Source organism: Magnolia sinica, chromosome 5 (genome assembly GCF_029962835.1).
Source record: "Magnolia sinica isolate HGM2019 chromosome 5, MsV1, whole genome shotgun sequence".
NCBI lineage: Eukaryota > Viridiplantae > Streptophyta > Magnoliopsida > Magnoliales > Magnoliaceae > Magnolia > Magnolia sinica.
The window spans coordinates 110507992-110528363 of record NC_080577.1 but is presented as its reverse complement, the minus strand read 5'-3'; the positions used below and the strand labels follow the sequence as shown (position 1 = coordinate 110528363).

The 20372-nt window shown below is 41.0% G+C and overlaps 1 protein-coding gene across 1 annotated transcript; it reads right to left on the bottom strand.

Moving 5' to 3' along the window:
• Positions 1-1423: 1423 nt before the first annotated feature.
• Positions 1424-18685, bottom strand: LOC131246682 (uncharacterized). Its single transcript, XM_058247034.1, has 3 exons — positions 18394-18685; positions 15097-15307; positions 1424-6358 (listed from the first exon to the last, which is right to left on the bottom strand). The coding sequence occupies exons 1-3, from the start codon at positions 18556-18558 to the stop codon at positions 1626-1628; spliced, it is 5109 nt and encodes a 1702-aa protein (XP_058103017.1). The 5' UTR covers positions 18559-18685; the 3' UTR covers positions 1424-1625.
• Between the last annotated feature and the right edge of the window lie 1687 nt (positions 18686-20372).

The window sequence follows — 20372 nt, the reverse complement described above, 5'->3', positions numbered from 1 at the left end:
ACTGAGGTTGCCTGCAGGCCATGGGCAGCCACTTTCAGCATCCACAGTTCTAGTTATGACTGTAGATTGAGAATGACAACTGAGGTTACCTGCAAGCAATGGGCAGCCACTTTGAGCATCCACAGTCACTCCAATTGCATTGAGCTCTTTTTGATATGATGCAATTTCAGTCCCACAAAAAGCTTCATCATTGGATGGCCCATCTTCACGTTGAACCCATTTCGAATCGAACAGCATACATTCACTCAGCGATCAATAACCCATATGCGTCTTCAGCCACTTCTTATTGATCTGTCTCATGAATTCCTCTGGTAAGGCACTGCTCTCTGGTAAGGCTCTTCTCTCTGGTATGGCGCTGGTCTCTGGTAAGGCGTTGCTTTCTGCTAAGGCGCTACTCTCTGGTAAGGCACTGCTCTGCTCCTGTAAGTACCAAATGCATTTCAGCAGTGACAGCATGCTTGCGGGAGTTACTTCTCCCAGGTTTTGAAAGACTGGCAGCTGCAAACCTCAATCCATCTTCGAATTTGACTACAGTGCCAAAATCCTTCAGCTCATTTCTATATTCATGGATTTCTTTTCCATAGCATGCTTCGCTGTCGTCGATGAAAGGGAGGATCGCGATCGGACAGATTGATTCCCATTCTGCATCAAACAGTATTGATTCCTTTGGAGATTGCAAGCCATGGGAGCGGGTCTGCAGCCATTTTTCTTCCGTATGCAGTTGAATAGCTCTGGGGGGAAGCTATGTTTTGCTTCCTTTAGGTGTCGATAACATGCTAGCAGTGCTAGCACATTGATCCAGACCACTCACCTGGTGGACCTTATCATGGAGGTGCCTTTGCTTAAAGGCTCGTCAGATAATCTGATTTACCTTATTGCCAGCCAATGAATGGTCCACCATGAACATCACATGGAACAAAAATCAGGCCAGTCCCTACACCTGGTGGGCCACACCATTGGAGTCATGGATAAAAGCCGTTCTGACTCCACGCACCGGTGTGGCACACCTAATGATGGATCAGCACAGGTTATATTGATGATGGGGCCCACCTTTTTGCCAGGACCAGATCTACACAAGTTGCATGTTGGCAGCCAAGGTAGGGTGGTGTAGGTGATCACTTCTCACAATCCAATACTACTAGTGTCTACTTAATAGCCTGAAATCCTGTGGGACCCACTGCAGCCCGCGTACACACAACAGAAACAGCTGGATTGGAGAATCCAGCTGAGATTGAAAATAACTATTGAGATGATAATCACAGCCATCCAATCTCATCCATGAAAAATAGCAGGCCATTATCTAAAACCCTGATCATCCAATGAGCTTGATATTGGGGCCACGTGCAATACATGATGGACCCCTCCAACCCAATGGTCCACTGCTACAAGTGGGCCCCACATAGACTTGCACCGTAACGAGGTAGGACGAATTTGTACTGGCATATAGCTTATCTTTGTCTTCAACAAACAGAAGAAATTCCAACAGAAACTAACCTCCACTAATATATACATTAACACAAAAAAAGCTTCAAAATCCAAACAAAAACAAAACAGAAAATCACAATCTTCAAATAAGCAAAACCAAAAATAGAAAGTTCTAAGTACAAACCTTGCTTCATAAGTTACTATGCGGATGAGAATTCAGATTTCAGGAACTCCTCATCCTCCATGAAAACCTGCAGATTCTTAGTCTTCAACAAGAAGTCGACCGCCGCCTCCTTGAATTCCAACAAGCAGCCGATCTTGATAAGCTCACGGAGGCCTGCAATCCGATCAGGATCCTCCCATAACAGCCCATCAGCTATCATTTCAGAGAAATATGTGGCGTATTCGATGTTGGATTTGTTGTGGGATGATCTATCTATCTTCTGAATGAAGAGCTTTGACTCCTCTCTATCCCAACGAATCATTCGTGTGGCTTTTGTTTCGATGATCTTTAATGAAGACAGCGGTAGATTGTAGCTTACTGTAATGGGTTCATCCGAAACGAAGAGTTCGACACTGAGAAGGCTTTTCACTGTCCGATGCCTTGCATCCATGGGCATTTCAGATGAAGGATCTGAGAGAAACCCAAGTGCAATTCGGAACAACCCAGTCGGGAGCATCACATATTTCTGATCTAACTTCTCGAATTCAAGCTTGTTTGATGCAGAAGACTCATCCTTTTGAATGGATTCAGAAATGGTTCGGACCCCAATGCTGCCATAGATCTTATTGAGCTTATTGCGAGACAGATAAGGCAAGCTCCGTTGTGGATACCAGATGAATATCGGTTCTTGAGAAGCCTCTTCCAAAAGATCCTTCAATAGCAGGTCGTCAGGGATGAAAACATCTTGCTTGTTGACAAGTCGGATTCCCTCCGAAGCTGTCTTCACGGGCACCTTTGAGATGCTGCTCAAGAGAAGCTTCTCCACCTTTGAATTCCAATGTCTTGACACAAATGCCCAGAAAGAGCAGCACTCCTCGAAGGACATTTCATGGCACGTTTTTTCCCAATCAATCCACAGACTGCAGTAATCTTCGACTGTGGGATTTGAGCTTACTCCGAGTGTCATGGAGAAGAAGCAAAGTATATCTTTCTTGTAATACTTGTCCAAAACCTTCAACCGTAAACCGAAGAGATTATCCTTGTCATGAATCACACAGCCTTTCGGGCACACCCATTCGCCCTTATCGCTTCCATTCGGTATCCAAATCCAGCTAGCTTCTTTACTGTCTGGGACCCAGTTGAATTTGCTCAAACATTCATAGATTCTCGTTATGACTGTAAATTGGGAATGGCAACTGAGGTAGCTTGCGAGCAATGAGCAACCACTTTCAGCATCCACAATCACTCCGATCGCATCGAGCTCTTTCTGATATGATGCAATTTCAGTCCCATAAAACGCTTCATCGATGAATGGCCCATCTTTGCGTTCTAGAGAAACCCACTTCGAATCGAACAGCATACACTCACTGGGCGATTGATAACCCATATGGGTCTTCAGCCACCTCTTATTGATCCGTCGCATGAACTCCTCTTGTAAGGTGCTGCCCTGCTCCTGTAAGTACCGAATGCATTTCAGCAGTGACAGCACGCTTGCAGGAGTTACTCTGCTTGGGTTCTGAATACTAAGACCACCAGCTACGAACCTTGATCCATCTTTGAATTTGACTATGGCACCAAAATCCCTCAGCTCATTTCTGTATGAATGGATGTCTAGTCCATAGCATGCTTCGCTGTCATCGATGAAAGGAAGGATCGCGATTGGACAGATAGATTCCCATTCCGCATCAAACAGTATCGATTCCTTTGGAGATCGGAAGCCAAGGAAGCGGGTCTGCAGCCATTTTTCTTCGAGTATGCAGTTGAATAGCTCTGCGGGGAAGTTGCGGTTTGCTTCCTTTAGGTGCCGGTAAAATGCTAGTAATGCTAGCACATTTTCTTTTCTAATGGAAGTCTTCCTTGCAAGCTCTTTGAAATGACATGTGACTGCCTTAGACACTTCTTGTAGCGTTACAACTACCCCGGCCGCTTTCAACTCATCCTTGTATGAGCGGATCCTGCTCCCGTAAAATCCTTCATCAATCAATGGCAATCCATTGACAACCTTCAAAAGGCATCCCCATTCAGGATCAAACAAGAAAGAATTGGCTGGTGACTGGTAACCGCTATTGGTCTTTACCCATCTCTGATCTCTAAGCTTCCCTGTGATCTGGTCAGATGATCTCGAATTTCGAATGCATTCCAATATCAAAAGAACACTATCCGCTGACAGAGAAGCTAAAGACGTGGGCAATCTGAAGTGGTTGACCACAATGCTGTAATTCGCATCAAAGCTAACTACAACACCAAGCAACTGAAGCTCTGATTTAAAGTAGAGTATATCCTCACCGTAGTATTCTTTATTGATGAAGGGCAGATTGCTGATCTCCGAAACAGCTTTCCATTCGGGTCCATATAAAATGGACCCCACAGGAGATCTGTCACCGTGAGTGGTCCTTAGCCAACGCCCGCCTTTGACACTCTTGATGAATTCCTCCGGTAACAGGTACTTCTCCCGCATGAATTTTATCAACTGCAACATCGATAGCACGTTCGCTCTCGTTAGCCTCATGGAATTGGCTAGCTTCATGAGCCGGTCGCCGATGAACTGGCATGCTTCCCCATACTCGAACAGCACCCCGACTGTTTTCAGCTCTTCCTTGTAGTAACTGATCCTGTAGTCATAGAATTCCTGGTCGATCAAGGGGATATCGACCATCACGGACCCCATCTGAAGTAGGCTTCCCCAGTCAGAGCTTGATAGGAATGTCTCCGAGGGAGGCTTGTAACCGATAGATGTCTTCAGCCAACTCCCCTCCTTGATGCATCGCAAGAACCTCCCGGGCAACTGCACCCCCCTATGTTTCAACTTCTGAATCCATTCCAAGAGCAGAAACGTGTTTTCCTTCGTCAACGGAGATGATACAGTAGGAAAAGCAGCGTCAGGAGGACATAGACTTGGTATGTCAGAAGCTTCAACATGAACCTCCATGAACTTCATCAGCTGTTTCTTGGATGAATATAGATCTGCAAAATAGCCCTCCCGGATATAATCTTCACCCAGTTCGACATAGTCCTCTCTTCTCCATGGATTCAAACCTAACAATCCGACCCACTTGCTTCCATTAGCAGGGACGAGGACCTGTCTCCTCTTTGCAGTCACCTGGCCATAGTTATCTACAAGCGGCATGTTAGCGCACAGCTGAGAGACTTCCCCATCTGACAGGTATTTCTTCGAGAGGGAGTGATATAAGAAGTGGGCAAAAGCTATAACAAGCTTTCTATCATTCCTCACTGCATTAGTGAGAAGATTGCCGTATTCAAATACAGTCAGACAGCCCACGCTAGCGTACTGTGTAAGCCATTCCCATATCGTTTTGAGCTTTGGAGATGATCTGAAAGCATTGTCCGTGCTTTTTGGGATAAAGAAGCGGCCAGCGGCACATCGGAATTCATGGTTGCAATCGATAAGCCATGAAACATGTGCCTTACTGAATGAAAAGCATATCCTATTGCCATGCATCTCAGTTGCATTGTTGATGCTCCACAAGGATTGCTTGCAGTTCCAATCAATGTATTTCAAGAGGGGTATGTTCCTGATATCAGTATTCCCAAAAATCTTCCAATTGTCTGCGAAAAAGGACAGCAGCTCCATATAAAGATCCTCGGAAACACCCATTACTAGATTCGAGCTCTTGATGCATTTCGCATACCATTCATTGTTGATGGGCTCCACACCCAAGAAACCCAGGACATCATTGTATTCGGCCTCATCAAATGCTGAGTTCAGAATGTAGGTCCCGTGGGAAGAAAGATTCTGCAAGCACACGCCTTGTGCCTTTGCCTTGATCAAGATGCTCCAGAATGCTGGCATTAGCCGGCCCACTTCACTGGGCTTGCAGAATAGCTTTTGCTGTGTGTATGACTCGCATGGTATGATATTCTCCGCAATCACCTTCGCTCTTATTGCCTCTCGCATGGTGTTCAGCTCCACGAATGAAGAGCTTTTTACTGGCAAGAAATTGAACATTGGTGGGAGGGAAGATGTGGGTGCATTCTCCGTTTCTTTCACAAGAGAGATGAAAGCATTGATGAAAGCAGAGGCCACACAGTCAAGAATGCCTTTGTTCCACACATTATCCAAGAGTATGGTTTCTCTTGATGATGCTAGAACGAAATCTGCCTGAACTATGAAAGGAAAGTTTGTGACCATCTCTGTCGGCAGAAACGCATAAATGCCAGGTGTTCCCATCCCTCGATCGAGGCGTTCCCCGAAGGGAAACGCCAGTGTGATCGCCCATTGCTCAACTTCCTTCCTCCTTTCGATTTGGTTTTCTAATTTAACTGGGAACTTTTGCTTCCACATATGGTAAATGCATTTGCTCTCTTCCCCTTTGCGGTGCTCTTCAGCTGAGAGATGGAGAGTGTAGGACTCCGCGTCCAAGTTCTTCCTCCTCTTGAAGTTCGTTTCGCTTGAAATAGAGATGGAATTGACTGTATTGAGCCGAGGATCATCGTTGCCTTCTCTGACACTAAGCTGTTTGATTTTTGAAAGGAACAACAGGACCTCAGGGTGCATTCTCGAGAGCTCTTGCTTCACAGCTTTTACCTTTTCGGACTTCAATGGCAGGACTATAGTTGTCGCTGGAAGGGTTTTATCAATGCCATAGATTTTTTGTATGTCGGAGAGAGTTGGGTTCTCATCCACCCATTCAGGGACAATGTATCCGAGATTGCAGTCCAGATGTGGCTCTTCATTAAACCTTATCTGATACCCACTGCTGAAAATATAAGGTTGGCTTGTAATGAGGAATACGCTCTTGAATCCGATACCTGCCAATCACCCAAAATGTTAATTTTGATCATACTAAAAGAAATTTGGAAAAAAAAAGAAAAAAGAAGAGGGCAAATAATGGTTAGGCAATTTATTTGAGCTAATTTTTGAATGATGAAAGAAACCGTATTTTTTTCCAGAGATGAATAAAAAAAATCATATGGTTTTGAAAGTGGAAATGATAGCAAGGATCATGTTCAAGAACTGCATATTATGAACATGTTTTCAAGGGATGAGGAATTCTTCATCGGTAAAAACACTCCACTCCGTCCCAAGACTAGTTAAAGGAAGGGTGATGCCAATGGTTTTGCAAATCAATCATGAGAATTCTTGTTTCAGATATTTAGATTGGTGCATGACCCAGAAACAGGATTGCTAGAGCTGACTACAAATAGCTCGTATAAGGCTATGATAAAAATGTTTTCAAGAGATAAAGAGAAGGTTTTATGGTTTTGAAAGTGGTTATGATAGTAAATAATACCCTGTTCTTGTAGAGATTGAAACATGCATAAAAAATTTTGGAAAATGAAATAACAAATTCTACTTGGTTCAAACCACTGTTTCAAATAGCGCCCATGGCGAAGCGTGGCTGTAGCGCTATGTAACGTCCTAAATAGCGTAAATCCCCTATAGCGTACGCTACAAGGGTCGTAGTGTACGCTACAGCTACGTAGCACGTAGCATCCATAGCGTAAGCTACAATGTATTTTTTTTTTACTATTTTAGTTTTTTATTATTTTTTCATGTTTTCTTTGTTTCTAATGTTGAGGAATGTGACACTTGTATTGTACTTGATACTTTTTAACCTATGGGATTTTTATTTCTTTTCATAATTGTGACTTGTGGTTTCAATTAGACATTATTAATTAAAGTGGTTTGCTTAGAAAGTTGTTGATGTGATGATTATTTGATTTGGCTTACATATGTGGATTGGCTTATGATAAATGATAACTAATAACTTTTTTGAACATGCTTATAATTGATAAAATGAATCATCTTTTAGGCATTTTTATATTTTTTTCCTCTTTTTTTTCCCCCACTATTTATTATAGTTGTCCTATTTTTAAATTAAAAAATAGAAGTATCATGTAGCTTACGCTACACTCTATGTATTTACGCTACACGCTATAGAGGGCTAAGCACTACGCATCATGCTACTGCTATTTAAAATACTAGTTCAGACAGCCATAAGGTGGAATTGTGTTGAATATTTAACTGGCTTACTCTTTCTTTGAGTTCAATAATGAGTTAAGGTGGTGCTTGTCATTTCATATATGGGATAGCTTCTTAGGTGAATTTTCTAGTTAGGCATTATATAGGTATTTTAATGCCTGTCATCTGTGTTTGCTTGTTTCTCATATGACGGGTTAGATAGTTTTGCCACATTCTCTCTATCACACTCTCCATTAATCCATCCATGCATCCATTTAACTATCTCAAGCATCTAGCCTTGCTTTTCAAATCTGAAATTCAAATGAGCTAATAGATTGTGGAACATAACTATCTAACTACTCTCTCATTTTACTTCAAAAAATAAAAATAAAAAAATGTAGAGAAAAACAACATGGTGGTTCCATTTGCAATGAGCTTGTATTGCTTTTCTTGTTTATTCTATTCCCCTTATGTTATGGTTCTTTTTAAAAAAAAATTCTCATTGGAGATCAATGAAAGAGTTGATGGTGTTGTCATCCATTGGTGATATTCTCATTCTTGTTCTTTCTGATAAGATCAGTCCTGGACTTATTTTTGTGATATTATAGTGGAATTGTTTAGATGCCCAATTCCCATGCACTGGAAGAGACTTGTCTTATCAAACCTACTCACAATACTTAAATTTGTTCCAATATCATACTCAGTTTGGGTAATTTATTTTGTTGCCAAAAATAATGGTAGGAGACTACATAAACTAGTTGTAAAATAACAACAACAACAACAACAACAACAGCAATAATAAGGCTTTTCGCATGAAGATATGTAGATGGCTGCCACTATTTGCAAAGAGGAAGGAAAGGTTTTTCAGTTTTGAAAATGGGTTGTATGTATTAAAACAATCTCCTAGAGCATGGTTTGAGAGGGTTTATTAGAGTATCAATGGAGTATAAATTTTGAACAAGTGAAGCAAATCGGTGTCTTAAAGGTACTGGACATCGATGTTTCCTATATCGTTATCACATAATGTATCGCACCCTTGGGATATGGATACACATCGGTTATCGCATGAGACATATTGGTCGTATTGCGTAATTTATCTTTGTTGGGAAACATAGGAAAACATTAGGAAATTGGTCGAATTTTTTAATGAAACTCCACGGATTGTTAAAAAAGACAACAATACACACTTAGAAATAAAAAATCACAAAAAACAAGTGCACATAATAGTTTTCCTTTGTATAGAGTCCTAATGCATGTGCTGTCTAATTGAACTGATGCAACTATACTCAAAGTCAATTCATAAAATTTATAAATATAAGAAGACATATATGGAAACACAAGTATTGCATTCAAAAGAAAAAGCAGAAGTAGAAAACTAGATACTTGTGGATTTCGAAAAAGAAAAATTATTTTTTAACATTTTAAATATTTGTAATCAAAAAATTATTTTTTTCCCAAAAAATTCCTCATTTGAAACTTGATGAAATCTAAGAATTCCTCATTTGATAAATTCATTCTACGAGGTGCCCAAACTATATATTTACCTACGAAAGCAAGACAATTCTCCACTTTGAGATCCGGCCCTTAAGAAATACCCGCCAACCTAGGAAAGAGATCCCTCAACCTATTCCCTGCGAGCCAAATGTCATCCCAAAATCTGATGTTCTTACCATTACCTAACCTGAATCTGATATTTTCCCACACTTTATGCTTAAATGATGCCATTGCCTTCCAAAGAGAAGAAGCTCTGTACAATGAAGATTGCTTGATCCACCAACCCATATCATCCTCCCCATATCTCCTATGGATCACCTCTCCATAGAGATTGTACTTCTATCCCAAACCTCCAAACCCATTTTCCTAGCAGTGCTCCATTTATATGCTCTAACTTTCTAAAAACCACCCCCCTTGATCCCTTGACTTACACACTTCTTCCTAATTCAGAAGACGAAATTTATAATCCTCTTTTGCTCCTTTCGACAAGAAATCTCTCCTCAGTTTTTCCAACTTATTGAGGACTGATTTCGGGCACTTGAAAAGTGACATGAAATACACTAGAAGCTTCAACTTCCCAAAGACAAGTTACGTGTTTGCTAATGAAGATAATCTTCTTTCAAATCTTTCGATAACTATATCCCATAGATGTTTCACTAGCTTGCCAATACACAACGGAAGGCCGAGATACAATGTGGGAAAGACACCCTCCCTACACCCAAACTTGAAAGCGAACAACTTCATTTGCTCCTTCAGAATCCCCACCCCCAAAATATCACTCTTGCTATACTTTTAAACCTGAAACTGCCTGGAAAGTGACTATGATAGCTCAAAGATAATCCACAGAAGAAGGATTTTCTTCGCAAAATAACAATGTATCATCCGCATACTATAAATGAGTGATTTGGAAATCGAAATTGTCCACTTTAAAACCTTTCAAAAGCTCCATCTTCGTCCCTTTTCCAAGGAATCTGCTGAATGCCTCCATAATCACCACGAACAAATAGGGAGACAGGGGATGGGTTTTAGAAATAAACCCTCTAGGGAACCATTCACTAAGACAAAAATTTGGCTGGCTTAACGCATTCTTGCATCCATGCCTGCCATTTAACTTCACATCCCAACCTGGCTAACATGTTTTCCAAAAAGTCCCAATTGACTTGATCATAGGCTTTTTCTATGTCCAACTTGCAAATTAGGCCCTTTTCCCCTCTTCTATTCATGCATCTATACATTCACTTGCCACTAGAAAACTATCAACAATCTGCTTGCCTTGACAAAAGCCCCTTGCGATTATGAAATTACTTCTCCCAACAGCGCTCAAAATGTAGAGGTGAGCAACTTTGTCAGGCAACCCAATACGCTTACAGGTCTGAAATCTTTAAGGCACTTGGCACCTTCATTTTTAGGAATTAGTGCTACGAATGTGGCCCCCATTTCCGAAGGTATATAGCTTTTCTAAAAAAAATCATCAACAAAAGCAAACACATCTTTCTTAACCAACCCCCAAAATTGCCGAAAGAACGCAATCGGAAAACCATCCGGCCCTGGCACTTTTTCACTACCCAAATCCTCCATCGCTTGCTTAACTTCCTCCTCCAAGAAAGCATTTTCCAACAAATCTACTGCTAAAGGAGTAATAGGATTAAAAGTGAGGTTATCCACAACTGACCTCTTCCAATGGTCATAAGAAAGCAACTTATTATAAAAACCAACTATTGAAGTATAGACTTTGTCTTTATCCTCTACTCTTACCGATGGGAACATCACGCGCACACGCACGCCCCCTACGCACATACGTAAGGAGGAGGAGAGCCCCACCATCGATATGGATCGATGATGACATCTATGGAGGGCCTCCTAGTTAGAGGGCTGCGTTTTGGTTCGTTGGAGTGGACCCGATAGTCATGTGAATCCCGCCATGGGTTCTCATAATCGTGGCCCACTATTCCAATTAATCTAGTACTTTGGGTTTTGTTTATTATTGTTATTAGGAGTATCATGGATAGTTTAAATTGCTTTGATTAGTTGTTATTTTTTATTACTTCGTCGCCAAGTAATAGGTTATGCACATGGCGCGAGTTTTGGGGTATAGGGTTTTATTATAAATAGGCACCCCTTATAGTATTTTTAATGGAATGAAAATTAATAAAATTGCTGCGTTTTTCTGCTCCTTTAAATTTCTGAGTTGTGGAGATTCAATTGGGTGCGAAACCCTTCCTTCCCGGAAGGGCTGACTACTGTGGTGCGAAGCCACACCTATATCGATTCGCCCCCACCTTCTACCATCCATATTTCTCTTTTCCTATGAGCATTTCATCTGCAAATCCATCAATATTTGTAGGCGTTTGCCCATCTACAGCAGATTTCTGGAATTTAGCCCTGCAGGAGGGCTGAAACTTCAGCGGAGTACCACGCCAAACCGTGTGTCGGATCGAGTTGAGATTTGGAGGTTTTGGAGTCCATCCCTAGCCGACTAGGGCCAAGGTAGACTTTTTCTGAATAGTGGGCCCCATATACGTGCGGCCAAGATCACACGCATGTGCGTCTGGGCCATTGCTGTTGTCCACACGTGCGGTACTTCTCTGGTTCATCTCTCTCCTCTTTCACCCAAAATCCTTAAACCTAACCCTAAATTACTCAAATCCCCAATTTTATGTCCTTTCTTCAATCTTAGGGTTCCTCGAATTGAAATTTTTGAATCCCTTGGATTGATGGAATTATTTCTGTGCATGTGTGGATGAATTTACCTTCCTTTGATTCTTATTTGGTCTATAATTTTGATTTATCCGGCTCTAGAATGAGTAGGCCTGGATCCGCGGAAGATTCCCCTTGATTGAGAGTTTGAACTTTTGTGTGGGATGTGGAATTTTGTGTAATTGTTTTTGAACTAGTGTGATCTAAAGCCTGAAAATCTTGCATATCATACTTGAATTTCATGTCCTGCATCACTTACCCTATCAACCATGATGGAGATAATTTTGCTAGCCCTTGCCCTTGCACTCGCTATCGAATGGAAGAATTTCTTGTTTTGATCGTCGTCTTTTAACCAAAGAGCTTGCAAAAGTTGCCTCCACTTAATTTCCTCCTCATGTAGCCTAGCATTGTACTTGGCCTGTTAAAGTTCTCACCAAGCTATTTCCTCTTCCGATAGAGCTTCTTTCTCTTCTTTAATATCAAGCTTTTGAATATATTCCAAAAAAATTGTGGTTTCCTCCTCAAGGCCTCACAGGACCTCCCCCTTCCATTTGCATATTTCTTTCTTCAACATTTTGAACTTTTGGAAGAGCACAAAACGTGCTCCCCCATAAATCTCAAAAGAGGACCACCACTCTTCCACCCAATGTTCGAAATATCGGTATCATGTTACATATCACATCATGGGGATACAGACACGTATCGGTTATCGCACGGGATATATCGTTTTTATCAAGTAATTTATCACACTTTTGAGAAACATGAGGAAACATTAGGAAAATGGTTGAATTTTCAATGAAACTTCAAGAATTGTTAAAAAAGACCTCAATATACACTTTTAAATCATAACATCTCAAAAAAGAAGTGCGCATAATAGGTTTCCTTTGCATTGGGTCCTCAACCATGCACCGTCTGACTGAACTAATGCAACTATGTTCAAATTGAATGCATAATAACATTTAGAGTGTATGTGATGATTATTTCATCAAATATTCCTAAATACTTCGAAATTATTCTTAATTGACATTGGTTGAAGGGAAATCTCGAATATATATAATTTTTAATTAAAAAATGTTTTTTATTTTTGAAAAATTGACAAGGACTTAACAAATTAGTAGATCAAACCTCATACATGCTTGATTTCATGTTTGGAGTGTAATATTAAGCAATTTGGGAGAAATTGGGAAAAATTTGAATTTTCCCCTATTTTTTCCAAATCGGATCACCTACACTCAAATTTCAAAATTAGAGTGTGTGGTGATAATTTCATCAAATACTCCTAAATACTTCAAAATTAGTCTTAATTGATAGCTGATTGAAGGAAAATTTCAGAAGAAAAAATGGAGAACATGAAGAACAAATGAATATCGAAATCAGAGCTCCAACTCCATGATTTTTCATGCAAAACATGAAGAAATAATGGATTTATAACCATTTGACACTTATTTAACATAATTTCAACAAAAAAAAGGGGATCGGAAGTTGAAAATGTTCACCGGATAGAACATGTGGGATATATCGGCACTACCTGTGCGTTTTGTATCGCACAGTTAGGATACAAGATATATCGTGGGATATATCGGCCGATGTCGTCAATATTTAAAACATTGCTTCCACCTTCCCCTTGAAACCTTCTATTTGTAACCAAGATAGCTCAAATCTGAAGGGGCGGGCCCCCCAATTTTCCTCATCTACCTCTAACAAAATCAGACAATGGTCTGAAATCAGCTTCGATGATCCTCTTTGGTGAATGAGCAGCAATTTCTCCACCTAATTTGGGGAAGAAGAAACTGATCTAACTTAGAAAGAGTCGGGTCTGCTTGACCATTAGACCAAGTAAATTTTACTTCTCCCATAGGAAGACGGACCATATCATTTCTAGTTATCCAATCAGATAAATTCCGCATACTAGTAGAAATACGATCCCCTTTCTATCTCTCATTGACAAATCTGACAAGGTTAAAATCGCTGCCAGGGTAAGTCCCATCTAGCTCTACAAGATTCCAATTCTGCCCAAAATTCTGCATGGAATTTACACCGACACAGCCCATAGACCGCTGAAAATGCCCACTTGAAACCTGAAGCTGCTTCTTTAAAAACCACCGACGAAGAATATTTCCCCTTCCGAGTGTCCTCTTTACACCAGAAGTTTGAGTCCCATAAAATTAATATGCCTCCTGCTAAGCCTATAGCCTCCAAAGGAGCCCAATCCATATACTTCCCCCACCATAGGGATTTCACAATATGTTGATCTATAACTTGCAACTTTGTCTCCTGAAACACTGTAATCTGCACCTTGAACCTTTTGCACATCTTTTATCTGCCCTCGCTTCTGAGGACATCCCAGCCCCCTGATATTCCAACTCTAGAACTTTCATTGCACACTAACTAATCCCATACGAACCTCAGTTGACGCCCCTTCTGATGGGGACATCAGAAGACCTACTTGGGTGTACCAGAGATGGAGACGACAACCAAAATCCAGAACTCATTGAGTAAACAAGAAGCTTACAGTTGGATGGATGCAAGAGCATATTTCAGATTGTTATAAATAACTTCAAGAATGCAGCAAGAATATATGGCTTAACAAGTGAAGATACAGTGTTTAAGTTTCAAATATCAGAACATAAAAGAGAACCAACTTCCACAATGCATTAGGGTTTAGGAACACCTAAAAGAGGATGCATGATGAAAACAACAAAGACATCTGGACAATTCAAATATTGAAACTTAAATAACCCCAAATAGCTATGATAATGATGATGATGATGATGATGAAATTGGGGAGTCGAGCATGTTCTTATCTGCTACACTGCTCTCAAGTTGGGAATGTCCATTGTCAAGACCATTTATCAGGCAGGTCCGACCATGAAGAAATTGGGGAGCTCAACAAGTTCTTATCTGATGCCCTGATCTCACATTGGACACATGTCATGACCATCCATTTTCAAGACCATTCATGAGGTGGTTTCCACCATGGATAGGGTATTGTTTGCCAATCACACAATGTGCAACCCCACCCATCTGATTGGGTAAACTTTTCACATTCATTGCTGACAGTTGCCAATACCTTTTCCATCATCCTTTGCATGTCTCAACATCAAACTGTTAAGATTGTATGAACAGATACTTTTCCACAGTCGCAGATCCATGGAAGGCTTACATGGGCCATCTAGTGAGATTTTCAGTTTCTAGTGGGAGATTTAGACGATAGTGAAATTCATAGATGAGCGCTTAATTTTTGTTATCAACCAAGGAAATACTTGAACCACTGAAAGTTTTGTAATGGAAAACACCAAAGATGTTGTAATGTATCCACTTCAAGAAAAAAAAAAAGAATGAAAAATCTGGAATAAAAGTGGTGGGAAGAATAGCTGTTAGTGAACCGGAATACCTTTCTCTCCAATATATCCACGTTGTCTGTTCCCTTTCTTTGTGGATCCTCCAATGTTGCATATGGAGTCAATGTTCTTCTCAGAGAAGCCTCTTTCATTGTTGAATATAAGGAGAGTCGAGGCGGCACCGGTTGTGGTGATGTCTTTTGATGTGATGACAAACTCCAGCGACGGATCCACACCTTCCAAGTACTCATTATCTTCCGCATTCTGTAAATTCAGCATCCAAATTCCTTTAATTGCATCAAATAGAGAACATGTATACTCTTTCCCTCGTGATTGGATCAACCTGATTTTAAACCAAGAGATCTACGAGGTGGGGCCCACCTTTGGGACGACTCATACACATGTGCCACGTTGGCATGTGTGTACAAGATGGGCTGTAATTTACAGTCCATTGAGTTGTATGTGAACATTCCTCTTTGGAAAGAAGGGAAAAAAAGATGTGTGACGGTTAAGTTAGTTACAAGTATGAAAAGGTGATTTTTCACTATTGAGTGATTCTTATCACTTAATGGTCAAGAAAGAAGGATAATTGAAAGTGAGGCCCACTTGATGTTTTATCACCGTGTTTAAAATCTGAACTACTCAAAACTTCTTTATTCCACGTGTTTCTTAAAAGCCAGCAATTGGCTTGTGTGTACGCATTCTAAGTAAGCATCCCTTTTGTTAGAGGAATTAATGAAACCTAGTACTAAGGCTTTGCACAATATACTCGATTTTCATTTTCGAGAAGTGAAAAAATCATGGATGAGGGAATTCTCGTATATTTGTATTCAATATATTGTGGTGTATAAATATAGAGGGAATGACCCAAAAAAGGGGGAAAAAAATATGATGAGGAAAAATCAAATCTCAGCAAACATGGAAGGAGATTATCCTTAATTTAAATCTTTCATGATACTCTTTAAGTTGGTGTGTGGAGATCCGTAACACCCAACTTGCCAAGTAAAAGATGAGATTGGTCTCGACCAAGAGGTTATGTCTGCAACTTCTTTATTAGAAGGCATGTATGAAGTGCAAAGAACTCCAAAAGATATCTTTTCTCAAATAAGGTGACAATCAGTCTTTATATATTTGGTCTGTTTATGAAAAACAGGATTGCTAGTAATGTGAAGGGCCAATTGATTGTCACAACATAGTTGCATAGGTTGGGAATGTTGAACACTGAGATCTTGGAGAAGGATTTTGAGCCAAGTGAGTTCACAAGCAGCATTGGCCATGTTGCGTTATTCGCCTCAATAGATGACCGGGTCTTCTTCTTCTTTTTTTTCAATAGATAGGGCTTTGTCTAAGCATAGTAAAGAACCCATAGTGCATTGGCAGGTTTTGAGGCAACTGGGCTAGTCTGAACACGGTGTAACTCATACATAACATACACTTGAAAATTTGTTTATTTCTAGGAAGCAAATCATGACAAAACTTCAGGAAAGACATTATTAGATAAACCAAACCATACATTATTAGTTTTGGGACCTTAGCCACAAAATCCATTGGTCATCGGGTCCACAATAGATCATTGGACGATCCTCATCTTGATCGTGAGAATTTATCGTCTGATCTTTAAACCCAACCGTTAAAGTATAACTAGACAGTCTATAGGGCCTTTAGGATTGTTGATGAAAATTTCTGAAGTGATCCGACCGTTAGATTTTCGTGAATCATAAATTAAACAAACAAATTCATGACGTGTGACCCACTTAAGCATCAGATCCACTTCATTCATGGACCCATGTTTTGAGAAGGTCTGACTGACCTGATGAGTGGTTCAGATCGAACCATTGGCGACCAGAACGGGTCCCACAATATTTAAAGAAATATATAATTTTTTTTATAAGTCGCTCGGTCAGCGCACTCACCGAGCTTTGACTCGGGAGACCCGAATCTCCCTCCACTGTTAGAAACCGAGGCCCGTTTCAACAGTTGCCCAGGAATCGATCAACCATCGCCTGAGATGATGATCCAAACCGTCCAGAGAGTGAGACTCATTGATCCGATCAAGGCAGTGGATTTCACACGAGTGTATGTTTTCAAGCATGCGAACAAGAATCTGATTTCATCTTGCGCGGGGGGACTGTTTCGAAATCGGAAGTTTCCGATTTCAATTCAATCCGGATTGATTGGCGATCCAGGAAGAGGGTTCTTCTCTCAAAGCTTCACCGTCCAAGTAAGGAAATCTCAACCTTTCATTTGGCTCTCACGCGGGTGTCTGTTTTGAACAGAAACCAGTTCTACGCACTAGTTATGTGCGTGAGGCCCACATGGTGTTTGTATAAAATCCAACCCGTCTAGCAAGGTACTTCCACCAAAAAAATGGAACAACCTAAAAATCAGATCAATCCAACCATAAAGTGGGCCACACCATAGAAGACAATGAATGACCACCGTATAATCCTCACTTTCATAAGGGTCCCATCTAATGGTTGGATCAAACTGATTTTTGGGGCACACTATTTTAATTGCAGGGATAACCTGGTGGAAGGTTCGGATGGCATACAAACACAACGATTGAGTCCCACACACCAACTAGTTGTATCCTCAACGAAATTGGATTGCCTACGGGGGAACACAGTACATGGTAAACTCTGTGGGGCCCACTATAAGTTATGTGTCCATCTATCCGTTTCATCAGCTTATTTTAGCGTATGAGCCCACAAAGCGTAGACCACACCACAGGAGACAGTTTGAATTGAACATCAACTATTGAAATCTTAAGAGGGGCCACAAAAGGTTTTGGATGAAGCTGATATTTGTGTTTTATCTTCATCCATGTCTGTGTGAGCTTATGAACAAGTTAGATGGCCAAAAAAAATCACTGTGGGCCTTAGGAAGGTTTCGACGGTGGAGATTATTATCCCCACTGTTTCCTGTGGTGGGGTCTACTTGAGCTTTGGATATGCTTCAATTTTCGGCTCTACCCCTGAAATGAACTGAAAAAATTGGAAGCAACATACATTCATGGTGGGCCCCACAGAGTTTATGTGCGCAATCCGATTTCATCTTTAACAAACTTAATATATAATTATATATTAAAATTTTAAAATTATTTATTAAATTATAATAATTTATCACTTTTACCGAGATTTTCCCGAGAAAACCCAAAAATTTTGAAAAATTCCCGAGAAATTCACGAGAACGAAATTTATCGCTATGGATCAAGTCCAGCCCAATACGTTATGGGCCCAACAGCAGGCCATGAGGCCCACCCAGACCGGTCCATCCTCCTCCGGCAGAACCGGTCCGTGCCGGCCGGCTCAGCCTATTTGCCATTCAGAGAGAGAGAGAGAGAGAGAGACCTGAATAAGCTCCATGAGGAAATGGATGTCTTTAGTATACAGCTCGGCGGACAGATAATTAACGGCCTGATGTAAAGCTCCCGCCAGGGGATTTGGTTTTCCTCCGATGGAGAATGTCTCTCTCCTAATATATTCAATATGCTCTCTTGGCGTTCTCGTCCCCATCTCCTCTCAGTCGACGAAATACCAGAATACTATTTCTTATGCAGGAAATCAAAAGCCAGGAATCCTATTTCTCTACATTTCATCTCACTTAATTTCTCACTCTCTTCATATATAGGAGAAGAGATGCTTAGGGAAGAAGGAAAGAACATGGAAAAGCCCAAAAGATGAATCAGAGAGACCAGGAAAAGGGACGGGCGAAAAGAGAGGGAAGTGCTACTCGCACTCGCTCGAGCGCACTTTGAAATTCTATTCGCTCGCACGTGATAACTGGGGATACGTGTGAGAATATGATTGATTCATCAGCCTATCCCAATTGTCTACGTGGCACGTATGGAGAAAACAGGACTGTATGAGCATCGGGTTGGGCTTACCTGTAGAAAAGAAAAGAAAAAAAAAGAACGGTTGAAAGAGGTTTAACCATCGATTCAATCTGTAAGGATGCGTGGCCCACCTGGTGATTATATTTGCATATTTTAGACTGTAGGATCGACTTCGACATGGGTAAATTGAGTACACGTGCGACGCGTGTGCGATTAGCGTTTCACCCAAGAGGTTCGCTCGAATGCATCCGCAAATAGTATGTCCGTACAGAATGGTATACTTCGGAAGGTAAGGTCAAGGAGTGCTTCGAAAAGTCGCCGGGTAAAAGGTGGCGTTTACAGTGATCAATTTCTGCATCAAGGTGGGCCCCACGTTCTGGGATGCCATCCACTTGTGCGGATTCGGTGGTTTTTCCCCATGTTTAGGTACTGGAATTAGAAGAGAATTACACTCGTTTACACGTGGAGACGACTCACACGTGGACGATACGGGGCCCGCTCGTCCATCCCTCGTAGATGAATGCCAGAAATGAGATCACGATGGAACGATCGTCTCGTTGGGAAAAGATGTTCCTCGAATTTGGAACGTTGGTAGATTTATGCCATCTGTTGTGGCCGTTCGGCCCATCTAGTGACCATCTGGTTTTCAGATAACGAACCTTGACGGCGACGATGGGCCGATTAGCTGCTTCGGTATCTCATACGTGTGACTCTTTCCCACGTGTGAGGCGAGTACACTTGATCTCATGACAGTGAGAGAGAGAGAGTGGATTCCGACTCTGTACGGTCTCGTACCATAAAGAGACGGTGACCGCGTTGACACGTTAGTCTCCTCAGGAGAAGTGCAACCTCGCGCAAGGAGAGATTGAAGATGTGTATTTCGTCACACGTGCCAAATCAGGACATTTCTAAGAGATCACGTCCGTTCATTTAGGATACTCTTAACTTTAATATCTAAATAAAAATGTGTTCGGCAAGATTGACGGTTAGAATAAAAAGTTTGCAATACATTACATACAGCGTGTGATATGGAAACAGCTTGATGACCGTACATTCCTAGATTCATTCATTGTAATTTTCACACTATTACCCACCATTTTCATGGTTCAGATTTTTCACATGTGTGCTAAGTTAGCTCGTGTCTCGAAATTCACTTCTTCGACGTCTCCTGGCTTGAATCGCTGCAGCATTCTTTCCTTGAGGAGTTTGCGTTTTCGCGACGCATGATCAACAGTATACGCGGTTTTCAATTCTGAGAACCGGGATCCACTAATCAGTAATCCGGATCATTGATTTGTTGCTTCTAACTGTGATTGAACGGCTCACATGAAATATCTTCCACATAACAAAATTTCAAGCCTTCAATTTCTAGCCTAAATTAAGACGGTTAATAAGAGAAAAGACGTAAAGTCCCAATATTATTTTTTGAAATCATATAATGAAAAACAGAGGACGCGAATTGCCAGTGCCGCCGTCACATGAACTTTGTGTGGT